The sequence below is a fragment of the Passer montanus genome, unplaced genomic scaffold (assembly GCF_014805655.1).
Source record: "Passer montanus isolate IOZ18808 unplaced genomic scaffold, ASM1480565v1 scaffold50, whole genome shotgun sequence".
NCBI lineage: Eukaryota > Metazoa > Chordata > Aves > Passeriformes > Passeridae > Passer > Passer montanus.
In genome coordinates, this window is record NW_024369930.1 from 5175666 (window position 1) to 5188918 (window position 13253).

Consider the following 13253-nt stretch of genomic DNA (forward strand, 5'->3'; position numbering starts at 1 on the left):
ATGCTAATTGGAGCCTATATTCATTGACACAATAAAAGTAAATTATATGAAAAACACACACTGGAGCACAGAGCAGCTTGTAAGTCCTTAAATAGTTTAAAATACAAAAAATGTACCCAAACCACTTTGGCGCTTTTGTACTCATAGAGCCCCAGACGGGGTAAATCCTTTTTCACTTGACAGTGCAGTAGCATTTCCTAGGCCTGACTTGAATGTAATGACTGACACTTCAACCCACTTCTGAAATGTGCTGAAGAACAAAAATCTTTAAAACTTCTCCAGAGGGGTAAAAATGCTTTCAAGCACCAAGGTTTTGGCTATTCTTCTAGAAAGCAGGATGGCATTTTATTCTGTATAGATTCACACTTGTGCTCTTCACGTCTCTTTACACAATTGTCTAATTTATCACCTTGGTTTGAACTGTGGCCCCAGTGGCAACTTGCAAGTATTAGCTAAGGGCAGTTTTACTGATATTCTTGCACAGATTTATGTTTAAGGAATACCTTGAACTGCAGGACATATCCAGGCTTCAGAGTTAAATCTCGAGTCACTGCAAAGCGGTCTCCATCCGATTTACCAAACAGCATGGCAGAGGGGGTCGCAGAGCAGAAACTTTCATTTTTGGTCATCCCTTCGTTGGCCAGCATCAACCATACACTCATCTGGTTCATAGGGTAATCAAATGCTGGCTTTTCATAAAAGTTCTGTTAGAAATGAAAAGAAAAGCCAGAGGTATTATCCCATTGCGCTGTGACTTCAGAATAATTCCCAAAATGATGAACTTTCAAATTTTGCAATTTTCATTTTCTGTAGTTTTCAAAAAAATTTCAATTGCCAAAATGTCAGTGTTGACTTTTGCAGAGATACATCATTACATCCCTGTCACATGATTTTGTGAAAAGACCCTGATGATTTTGTGAAAAGACCCAGGTTATTCCCACACAGAGACGCTGCAAGCACAACAGCTGTCTCTTTAAACAGAACCAGTATTTTCAAAGAAAACTGTATTCAAGCAAGTCTCCTAACAGGATAGTTCCTGTTTCCTGGGGACGCCCACAGCTGGCTCTTATTACCTGTGGCAAAGTGGGATTAACAACAGGAATGATGTGCTTCTGCTTCTCTGACAGAATGATGATGTCGTCGATGGCCCACTGGTCGTACCCTTCCCCTGAGAACACTGGCTGCCACCAGCGAAACCTGGTGCAAGGGGTCTTGGCTGCAGCTGGCAGCTCCAGATAGACAAACCTGAGGAACACAAGTAGGGCAGAACTTCAGAGGGCACAGTTTGTAGAGAAATATGTCACTCAACAGGGAAAAGTGGCAGGAAAGCCAGCGTCTATCTTATGTGTATGAGTCCTAGGTAATTTGTGTGTCCAGAGAAGGGCAGCAAAGCTGGGGAAGGGTCTAAGAGAGTAACTCATATGAGGTGCAGCTGAGGAGGTTTGGGTTGTGTAGTCTGGAGGAACGGTGGCTCAGCAGAGACCTCACTGCTCTCCACAACTACCAGGAAGGAGGTTGTAGTAAGATGGGGGAATCAGCCTCTTCTCCCAGGCAACCAGAGACATGAGAACATTGCCTCAGACTCTGCCAGAGCAGGTTCAGGTTGGACAACAGGCAGAATTTCTCCACTGAAAAGGTAGTCAGGCATTGGGGCTCCTTGGGCTGCCCAGGGAGCTGCAGGAGTCACCATTCCTGGAATAGTTAAAAATACCCCCAGATATGGCACATAGTGCTGTAATTTAGCTGATATGGTGATCTTGGGTCAAAGGTTGGATTTCATGATCTTGGAGGCCTTTTCTGACTTTAATGATTCTATGATGCTGTTAGTCTATTTTTCCTATATCTAGATAACTATTTATGCACTGCGTATCAAGAAGCCTTCTTTGTTCTTCTAGTCTTTGGAGAATGTAAACTGTTTAAGACAATGTATGTTTTTTATGCTCTATTACTATATTGCCAAACACAATAAGGAACTGATTTGAGTTCTCTAGCTTTGAATTAAACTGTTCAGCTGATCAATGTTCAGCAAGTCTTAATGTGTTTGTGATGCCAGGAAGTAATAGTGATATATGCTAGCAAAATTAATTTCTCATTCTCTTCTCCTGATTGGTCCTATTTGTATATAAAAGCATCGTTCTGCTACAATGCAATACATTGTAGCAGAATGCAATAGATTGTAGCAGAATTATGTAGCAGTTTTCTTTGGGTAAAAATATTTCAGGCCTCCTATACAGATCTTAGTAAAAGGAGTCCAGATATGCTCAATTTGCTCTATGTTCAACTTAAAAAAACACATTACAAAAAATGATGTTAAATAAAAATAAATAAAAGTTCAAGTTTCAAGCCTAATCATACTTAAGTCAAAAAGTATAAGAATTATTTACTTGCCTAGTCCTATTTCAGAGAGCTTATATATATGCATTTATATAAACTTTTTCTTTATATCACATGGTTTTTTGTACCATGCACTCTGCTTCACTTGCCAGTTAGGTGAAGAGAGGAGAAGGAATTCTTTTTCAGTTCTTTTCCAGAGAATTCCTAGATTTACTGTTGGAGAATAGGAATTGGAAAATGAGATTTGAAACAAGAGAAAAATAAATCTACATAGCTATATTCAGTAAGGACCATCACTCTCTATTGATCAGAAGGGAAAATGTTTTGTCTAGAAATGTGAGTATGAAGCTTTCATTGTTTATCTTCTTTGTTTGAGTGATTTTGACCAATAGAGACCAAAGCACTCACCTAGTAGATGAGGGGAAGGGGGTAGCTGTAGTTTGGATTTTAGTAAGGCTTTTGATAGGCTCACAGCATATTTATGGACAAGTTGTCCACGTGTGGGATGAGCAGGTTCACAACGTGCTGGGAGAAGGGCAGAATTCAAAGGGTTATAATGCATGGGGTCACACCTGTCTGGTGACTGGTAACCAGCAGTGTTCCTCAGGTCCAACCCTAGGGCAGTCCTGTTCCAGGTATTTATCAAGGTATTTAATATGGATGCAGGGGTTGAACACACTCTTTTGCTGATGATACAAACTGGGAGGTGCTATTGACTGTCTTGAGGGTCAAGAAGTCTTGCAGAGGAATCTTGACAGATTGGAGCATTTGGATTGATTCATGGGATAAAATTTAACAAATGGAAATGTTGATTCTGCACCTAGGATGGAGTAACAGTTGTAGGCCCCTTCTACCTGAAATATTCTATTCTATTCTATTCTATTCTATTCTATTCTATTCTATTCTATTCTATTCTATTCTATTCCAAATTCAACAGCTTTATAGCTTTATACTTCCAAGAGCCTAAACCATCTCTAGAAAAGAACAGTCAGCCAAATTACAGAAGTCCTTCTGAAAGCATTGCTCATTGCAATGTAAAATGACAAAATGAGAAGATAAAATTATTTGTATGTCGAAAGACATGGACTACAGGTAATAGAAATCACATTAACACCTATGCAGACAAATACAATTTGAATTTTCACCAACAAGGTATCTGACAGCAAGTTTGAATAGCTGAACATGATTTCTTCTCCTCCTTAAATATTTATTTAAAGGAGCTTTTGCTTCATATAACGTTAATACACGTTCATTAGATCTGAAATCAGAGTCAGAGAAAATGGAAGACTTTTGCACCTCTTTTGGGCAAGCTCTGTATTTGCTTGCTAATGTTTTGCAGATATTACCATTTTAGTCACGTTTCACCTAGAAGGTGATAGGAAATTTTATATTTTACTTAAGATTGTGAGGCCCACTTTCATTACATTTTTCATTCCCAGTGACAGGAGTTTACGGTGCCAGTCAGAAAAAGTTTCTGTATAAAGATGACTTCTAAGCATTAAAAATTTGAATTATTATTCATGTTTTCATAAGTTGAGAAATATATATTTTTAAAAGCTGATGCAGATGTGGATTACTTAATTTAGATCAAAATTGTACCTGGGTTTGCTGAAGTCAGAGAAATACATTTCTGCTAGTAGCTGCCAATTGATCCCGCCGTTATTGCTATACTGCAGCAGCACACCTTCTTCTCTGCTGTCGGGTTTATTGCATGAAGAAGTCTCTCCTCCAATCTGGATGTAAAACTGTACAAAATCCACCCATGTTGTGTCCAAATCCCAGCTTACCAGCTGTCTTTTTCCAGCCTACAATACAAAGAAAAGAGGGACAATAGTAATTTTAATTATGGCATCTTCATGATGAATAGGAATATCTGAAGTCCATCACAGATGAATATTACACACAAAATTACACAACACAGAAGACACTGACTTCTGCATCAACTTGGCTTTTTTTGTCTTTCAATTATTCTGCTTGGCCATCCTTAATGTCACCCTGATTTGATCCCACAAGAATTTTATTATTTGATTTCAATACACAATGAAACTTCACAATACAATTTCCACACAAGAATTTAATCTCATTCCCCCATGGTCCCACATGACTTCAGAGGACAAAGAGCAGGCACTGGATAAGCTGAATCAACCTGGGCTACATTTTTAAATATTCAACTTTGTATTGATAATGCATGGAGCAGTAAAAAGGCCATTTCTCTAGTCTTATTCCCTGGTCAAATCCTGCACTATACAAGGTTACCCAATCACCTGAAATTGATTCCTATAATGCCTTGCTCAAAGTCCATCTTCTACACAAGAACCAGGGAGTGGTATTTTCTCTTCATGCTTCAGCTGAATAAGATTTCTTCCTACACAAAATTATATTCTTTTCCTAATAAGCATTGTAAATCAGGAGTGTCTCAACTAAAACTTATGGATTTAGTTTCAAGTTTACCTAAGCACAAGAGAGAAACAAGGAGCCTTATAAAATTGAGTGAACAGCTTTTCCAAGTATGCTTTTGAATTTAGGAGGTCAGCATGGTCATCTGTGCATATTCAGAAGACAGAGCATGCTCATAGAAAAAAAAAAGCTTTAAGGTTTAAGAGCCTTTTACTGTAACTGAAATTATCCCATAATCCTCTTCCCTTTGTGCCCTGGGGCTTGAGGCCGAACTTGTGTATTTCCACATCACCAAACCTACAAGATGCTGGTGTGGAATATGAAGCTGCCTGTGACAAGGCAGGACACGGGATGAGAGCAGGGTCCCCAGAGAGGTGACCTGCATGCCCTGCATCTGGCACAGCCCTGCCCCAGCACAGCATCATGCTGCCACAGCTTTTATAGGCAGGGCAAAGCCATTGTGTACAGCTGGAGAGAGGATGCAGGGATCATATTTCTTGCATTTGTTAAAGTAGCTTCAACCTGGCACCACCCCCCAAAATGGACCAGGACTGTCATCCTGCCTACTATTTATAATTCCCTTTAAAAAGTGTGTTTCTGTTCATCTCCAAGCATGAAAGGGTTTAAAAAAGGAAAACCAAGGTTAAGTTATGGCACCTGTGTTTTAAGTAATGCTTGTATTTTTCTCTCTCACTTGTACATTTGGGATCCTTATGACAAATTTCCAAATAAACTTGAGATAAGCAAGTGACATCATCTAGCTGGACACAAGTAACAAGATTTAGAAGGAGCTGGGATTTAAAATATCTGTGTTTTTTAATAAGGTGACAGATGAATTTAAATCCTATTCCATTCACCACCTCTTTCTTTGTTCTACACAGCTGAGGATAAACCCAGCAGAGATAAATGTTTACTGCTTTCTTTCTCTGTCTTTGCTTGGCTGAGCTCATTTGTGGATCCTACCAAATAGGGCACCTTGAGCTGTGAGACTGACTGCTGGAAGCTGAATTCATGGAGGTCTGAAGTTTTGTTGGCTTATACCACTGATGACAAGGCAGCAAAACCTGTGAAGAATCTTTTGACTCTCAAAAAGCTCATATAGGACACAACCATACTGATTTAGTCTGGAATTGTTCTCGTTGGTTTGGTTTATTTGGTTGTTTATTCCCAGCTGAGACTGGAATTCCCTCCTGGATGGTGCCATGAGAGTGAGAAGAACTCAGCCTTGGATGCAGCCCTGAGCTGCTGGGTACAGCTCCACGTGGCTAATGCTGTCCAAGGTGGCACTGATAATCTCTGGTTCATTGGAGACACTGGAATTTGATGTTGTCACCATCAAAGGAGGCAGTAATGGGTACTAAGGATGCAACACCCTTGGTGTCCCATGGGCTGGTGTGTTCTGGCTGGCTGGGGGCACCCACCAGACTGACCTGCACTGGGCCAAGCTCTGGCCCTAAAACTATTCCAGGTGGGCTTTCCATATCTACACCCCACAGCAGGTCTGCCTGCCAAGGGGTAAATCACAGAACCAGGTGAATTGAGAGAGGGCATGAGTGATATAAAGCCTCAGGGGAACTGCAGGGGCTAACTGGAAGAGCTCTGAATGGTGAACACACCTACAGCTTATTAAAATGAGTTGCAAAACAAAAGACAGAGGGTTGTCAGAACAAAGCCAACATTAATTCTGGCAGCAGTAATTGATTATGGCAGCAAACATTAGACATTCAAATAAAAAGTGTCTGTTTGAGCAAATGAAATGTGAATTTGAGCTCCCCAAAACAATACAGAAGTGTATGGCAACTATAAAAATAATTTTTTATCATCTACAAGTACGGCCCCGAGACACCTTGTGAAAGATCTAAACAGAAATTAAATAAACCACCTTCTGTTGACAGCACACAGACTGCTACTACTCAAGAAATGAGTGATAACATAACCCTTAGAGATCAATAGAAAGAAGCCAAGAATTTCTAAATGAGTTTTTCACTCCTCCTTAGCAGGAATCAGAAGAAAGATCATAGCAGGTTAATTCTAATTTATCAAACTACTTTTGAGAAACTTGGCATAAGGAACCAAGCCAGAAGGAAAAACATCTAACAGGGAAGACAATTATGTATAAAAATCCAATTATCACAATTAGCTAGTTATACTGATTGGTCTATTATGAAATTTTCAGTGCAGAGCTCTATTTCCAGGGGAGCTGGATGTGAGACTGTGTAGGAGTGCTGAAAATTATTTCATGGGTTAGATTTTTGTAATGAGGTAAACAACACACAATTGCACAGCGTTGCATATTGGGTTATTCTTCTGGGACTAATCTGGCTCTCATGACAGCAATGGCAGTTTGATCAAACCTTTAAAGGAGAAGCACATAGCTGCATTTACACTCTTCCTTTCAATTAAGAACAAAACAAACCTTAGTAATAGACCTGAGGAGCAACAATACAAAAATAAATCAGTGATTACAATGCATAATTTTACAGTTGGTTATAAAGATCTCTTTTTATTTTAGGTATAATTGCTACTAATTAGCAGAATTCCCTATATCTCTTTCCCGTCCTATTGTGGTTTTTGTCTGCAAAGTATCCAAGTTATACAAAAGAATATTCTCCTTCAGGTTAACCATTTTCTAAAAGCCTGAAAAAATGGGTTTTTTCAATAGTTTTTTTCCTGTGACCTCAAATTAAGCTGCTTGTGCCCTGGAAAGCCAGCCTTTCCCCATCTCTTACCCAGGACAGTACAGAAGAAACAAATGGGAGCTGCTGGATGCTGTGAACCAAATCTTAAAAAAGAAAATGTACAAGTGAGACATTGTGAATATACACACTTCCCAGCACACTGGCAATTTACTACCTTTCATTACAGCTGCTATTTCTTGACTACACAGTGCATGTGTCTTTCCCTATCTCTTTTGATGGCTTTGTTCTTTACCTGCAGAGCACAGCTGGGCTGTTTAACACACTTCTAATGTCGCGTGCAGCTTTCTGCCATCTCCCTTTTCCTTGCCACACAGCCACATTCTGTAGAGCCACATGCTCTACAGAAACCTGCAGCCTGTGCCTTTATCAGCCTCCCAGCCCTCTGTAGTACCTTGTTGAAGTAGAGTGAGGAGCCAGATGAGATGACCCCACAGCCCTCCTCGGGCTTGACGATCTCTCCCCCAATAATTTCCTGCCATTCCGTCTTCAGGGTGTCTGGGTTCTCAAAATCAGACATGATGGTTGAAGAAAGGGGATTTTCAGGCTGACATTCAGTACCCCGAAACCCTGAATCACACCTGGAGGGAAGTGTAAACATAACAAGTTTTAAGGACTTTATTTGATACTGGCAATTAGTTCAGGTAGTGCACTGACCTTATAAAATTCAATGTGGACAACCATAATTGAAAAAAAAGCCCCTCATTCTGGAATTGTGGTTTTGTATCATGGAAACAAACCAGAATAACTGGAAAATGGAAAATCGAAAATTGTTTTTCTAAAAAAACCCAAAAACCCCTGTGGACTCGAGAAAGTTTGAAGCTGGCAGGGAATAGCAGTCTGTGTCCTTGGTGTAGCACCCATTCTGACAGTGGCTGCCAAGCAGAGCTGAGCTGGTCCCTGGCATCCTCTGACTCAGCAAAGCAGCTCTGGCCCTGAGCCAAGGCTCTTGTGAAAGGGCTGGAGTGGCCACCAGGACACCAGCAGCAGGGCAGCCCTGTGCCACTGAAAGCTCTTCCAGTGCTTGGATCTGCCAAGGGTACAGCTTCTTGTACAGGCTGGCGTGGAGCAACCGGCTGCTCATGCTGCTGGAATGGTGAACCCCGCAGAGTGCTTTTGTTTTTTAAATTTTTAATACAAAAATAAGAACAGCCAAGAAAAAGAAAGCATGGAAAATAGTAGGGTGCCTGAAGTATCAGGAGGGCGTTGTTAAGAGGGCCTGACAAATGCCTCATACCTGCAAACACCGTGGTCACACCAGCCGTGCCCGCTGCACATGTTGGGACACTGCTGGCCAATGTAGATGTTGTCCAGGGCCCACTCATCCTGGGCTGTGTAGTAGCACTGGCTCCAGCGGAAACGTGTGGCACTGGACCTTCAAATCAACAACAATGCATTAATTTTCGATTCTTTACAGAATGGCAGGAAAAGAGGTAAAATGCAACAAAATAAAATGAAGTTAGTATCCCAGTCGCAGCCTAGGCTGCAAAGGCTGGCACACTCAAAGACAGATTCTTGCAAATTAACTTTCTAGATGATGCCACTCACTGCACAGGGCTACATAATGAACTTTCCAGTGACTGATGATATTTCTGAGGAGGAGCACACTGCAGGGATTTTGAGAATTATTTTAAGGTAAGCCTAGATATGAATATTACTGGGCTTTTATTGTGTTATGATTGCAAAATTGGAAAGCTGGAAGTAGGGTATGACTTTGTTTTTTATCTTTTGGTCACAGTTAACAGGTCATAAACTATCTAAAGAAGTTTCTCCTGATATTTATTATTTAAGCAATTATTAAAGTTCTTGAGTGTAAGTGAATACCAAGTATTTCCATTCAACAATAGTTGACTTTTTTATTGGATTTTTTTTTTTTTTGTCAGGATGGTTCTAAACTAGATTTTGCTCACTTATCACTGGTGACATTGAGAGCACAAATTTTTGACAAAGATCCTGTTTCATCGCACTTATTTTTTTCTACACTGCAAATTGCTTTTGGCCAACAACCCAAAATCTGTAACACCCAATGTTTGTGGTGGGGAATCATCAAATTAAATTTCTTGCCTAACTAAGCTCTGGATATTTGTGATATTCTTCAAGAACAAAACCTTGCTTTAGCTTCTCCTTTCTAAATAGTTTTGTCTTCAATAGCTTGATTTTCTTTACAATAGTGAAATCAGCTAATATTATCCATTAAAAATAATTTAGTGTTGGCCCTTTAGGAGACTGTCCAACGCAGCATTGACATTTTCCAAGGAAGTGACTCCTGCTAGCCAAACCCAGCCTGATATCCACCACCCTCAAAAACCAAGGCTGGAGAAGCAAGTGAATCATGAGAAAAGCAATCTTTGTCATCATCAAGCCTTTTCAAGCTGCCCTGCCAAACTGTGCCCATCCAACAGGCTGCAGACATTGGCTGGTGGCCACTCCCAAAAAGGGGACGCAGAGACTCCACTCCATGCTTGTGTCAGAATGAGATGAAGAAAAATAGGTTGCATGTGAAGTGAAACAAAGATGGGAAACTGTTCATCATGATGGAGCAAAAGGGGCTGTGCTGGCTGCATAACAGGTCTGGGTAAGAAGGGGTGGTGGTGGCAATGTGGACACTGAGGCTGGATTGCATTGTTGTGGAGGGGTAGGACAGAGAAAACAAGGCTGACTGAAGAGAACTAAAATTCCAGTTTTAAAATGGGATAGGCCTGGGTCTGGCCAAGGGCTGGTTGGGGGTGCTGAGGATGAAAAGAAGGCAGCTCTTATTAGCTATTTCTAGCTTGTTTCTGAGCCATATGGTTACTTTATGATGACACAGGATATAATGCTGTTACTCTGCTTACAAAGCCCTTTCCCCACCCCCAATAATTTATGTAGAATAAGACTTATTAAAATGAATATTGTAAAGGTGGCTGAGCCACCTGCTCACACGTATGGAAGTGAAGAAACGAATAGAGCAGGCCTGTGCAGCTGAAGAGGACAGAGTGGCAGAGCAATTAGCCACTCTGGCACATATGAGAAGTTTGGTACATGTGTGTGGATAAATTTTTAAAATACCAGTTATGATTTTCTTTAAAAAACAAGAGAAGCTACCCAAGGGCTTGGTTTTTAATTGAAATGAGCCTTGTTGCCTGTTTTAAGTATCTGTTTGATATTACAAATACTGTAAGCATTTTTACAGCACTCAGAGTTAATCTGCAGGGGCAAATCTACTGATTAAATACTCCCTCGGGATATAATGTATTGATGGGTTACATTACAAGAGCTATGAATTATCCATTAAAAGTGTGCAATGCCAGTAATCAGCACACAAAGGACTTCCCAAGCTTGTGAAGACACAATGGGCAGTCAATATTGACTGCAATTATTTACCGTTTATTTTTGGAGTGCTCTGAAGTCAGCACACCTCTTTGGTGCTGAGGTTCATGTTCGCATCAATGGCACCACAGAGAGCCCTAACAGAGGCTGTAGGCTCTGGAAGGAGCTGTAATGACTGGTGTTAACTCTACTGTGTGCTGAGGAAAATGACAACGCTGCAACCAGAGTGGTGTTAGAGCAGGCAAACACATCCCCTGTGAACTCCCAGCACAGTAAAACTGGGTCATGTTATTTTCCCAGGTAGCAGGAGGGAGAGCACTGTGTTCACCCCTGTTTCTCATCAGAGAGGGTGTATGGGTAGAGTTGGGGTGTGAGACCTTGCAGCAAACCAGGGGAGATTTACAGTGATGCAGAGGCAATTTCACCATGCCATGGAAGTCTCGTGGTCCCCAACAAGTGGTGGTGCCCCCTAAAAAGAGCTTGGTGTGGCATTGATGGTGTTGCCTTGGCTGCTCACTCGCTGCCAGGTGCACATGGCCTGGAAGGGCTGCTCTGCAGGTGCATCAGGGCTGGTTCTGGGCACAAGGAGTGTGGAACTGGGGTCACTCCTGACCCACACCAACAGTGGGGAGAGCCCAGCCCTGTGCAGTGACAGGGGACCCCTCTGTGCCCAGGGGAGCACAGCACCTGGAGCCCCAGCTGAGAAGATCCCTGTGCAGCTCTGTTCCCAGGGCTGGGTGTGCCCCAGCCCTTTGCTGGGGATCATGTTGGTTTCACCTGACCAAAATGTTTCCCTGGAGAGTCTCATTGTCCCATTCCTGCTGCTACCCTGCCAGGTGCAGAGCTCCATCTGCCTCCTGGGTTCCAGATGTTGGCTGCACATCAAGCTAAGGGTGCTCTCAGCTCTTCTGGTTTCTTAGAAGTTGCCCCAGCCAAATGAAGTGATTGTTTCTCTCATTTGAGGGTAGGGGAAGAAGGGAGGAGGCTCATTACCACGTGGAGATGAACATGTTGTCCAAAGGGGGGCATGTGCAGCAGCTGGAGGCTGGGGACAGTCCCCAGGAAGCCACATGCCAGCAGGGAGGAGTTATTTTTATCTGCAGACAGACAGCTCTCCCCTGGGCACAGCTTTGTCCCCGTGGGAATCCCGTTGTCCCAAGCTGCATGGGACAAGGGGCTGCCCTCACCTTCCCACCCAGCCTGCTGCCAGGGGTCCTGTGGGAAGCAATGCCACTGTCACAGGGCTGTGGGCAGGGAAAACTATGGAGTCAGATTCCTCCCTGGGCGAGGGATAATGCATGTTAGGCTGAAGTGACAATTGCAAAAGCAATGCTGCTGGAAAACCAGTCCTGCTCACTGTTTTTGAAAACTTTCCAAGGCTGCTCTGCATCTCAAGATAACAACAGCTTAAGAGGATTATGTTGTTAAAAATGGTAATCAACCATTTAAAAAAACCATGTTAATTAAGAAAAGAGAATAAGGAGATGAACGTCAGCTGCATTCTCAGTGATAAACACTGGTTTTCTGGACAGTCACCCTTTGGACACTTACTGAAACGGGAAGTGACTGCGGAGCTATGAAAGCATTTCTTACATGCAAAATAAACTTCCCTAATTCCTCATATTTTCTCCTTTTTTTAATGATACTGGAAAGCAATCTACCTCTCTAATGACATTATATCCAAGTCAGGTTGATGTCAAATAAAAGTCACTTTTGTTGTGTGACATTTTACATAAGCACAAGGAAATCATGTCCCAGAAGTACTGCGAGTGAAATGATGTTCTGTTATAAAATTGTTCTGATATGTGAGTTAAAATAAAATCACTGCCTTCCCTCCTGATATTAAAAGCCTTAATGATTTAATGTAAATTTGTGGCTGGTAAAATTATATTTGCTACCTTCTGAGTTACCATAATTACATTTACCCAATTATCCTGAAGGTCTCATTCAGTCATTAGGTGTTGATTTGTTTATGAAGTCAGCAACTGACAGCTGCTTGTATCTCATTAAAGCCTGTTCATATGTAAATGCCTTGCATAAAACTGAAATTAATTTTCATCAGTGTTAGAAATGTTCAGTTCAAGTACAATACAATTTCAGCCAGCAGGTGCTTATATTTAATTTCTTCAATACAAGTCTCATTCTTGCAGCAGGTTTTCTACCATCCCAAATCTCACATAACACGGGGACTTTGTAAACTCGTGCTTGCTAGATCCAGAACATCTACAGATTTGCAGGAATACCAGCACACCCAGAAAGTTTTACAAGAGAAATAGGTGCTGCTATGAACAATTTTCCAGCTGCATGAGCACAGTGCCACAGCTTGACACTTCCCACACGCCCAAGGTGCAAACCCTCAGCTGGGAGCTGTGCATCCAGGGATAAAAGCTCCAGCAGTCACAGCAGGGCTGTGCAGGGGTGTGAGGGCATGCTGAGGCCAGCAAGGGCCAGAACAAGGCTAATGAGACATTCCTGGGACTTGTTCAGGGTGTTGGTTTCCCTGGGCAGTAAGCACAG

General features: G+C 41.8%; 1 protein-coding gene across 2 annotated transcripts in view; it reads right to left on the reverse strand.

Moving 5' to 3' along the window:
* RELN (reelin) overlaps window positions 1-13253 on the reverse strand; it is a 279911-nt gene that overhangs the window by 67073 nt on the left and 199585 nt on the right. For both annotated transcript variants that reach the window (XM_039723749.1, XM_039723748.1), the window contains exons 23-27: window positions 8665-8802; window positions 7822-8008; window positions 3934-4139; window positions 1074-1245; window positions 504-704 (exon numbers count right to left, since the gene is read on the reverse strand). In XM_039723749.1, the coding sequence (XP_039579683.1) occupies window positions 504-704; window positions 1074-1245; window positions 3934-4139; window positions 7822-8008; window positions 8665-8802 (904 nt within the window). The remainder of the gene's footprint in view (window positions 1-503; window positions 705-1073; window positions 1246-3933; window positions 4140-7821; window positions 8009-8664; window positions 8803-13253) is intronic.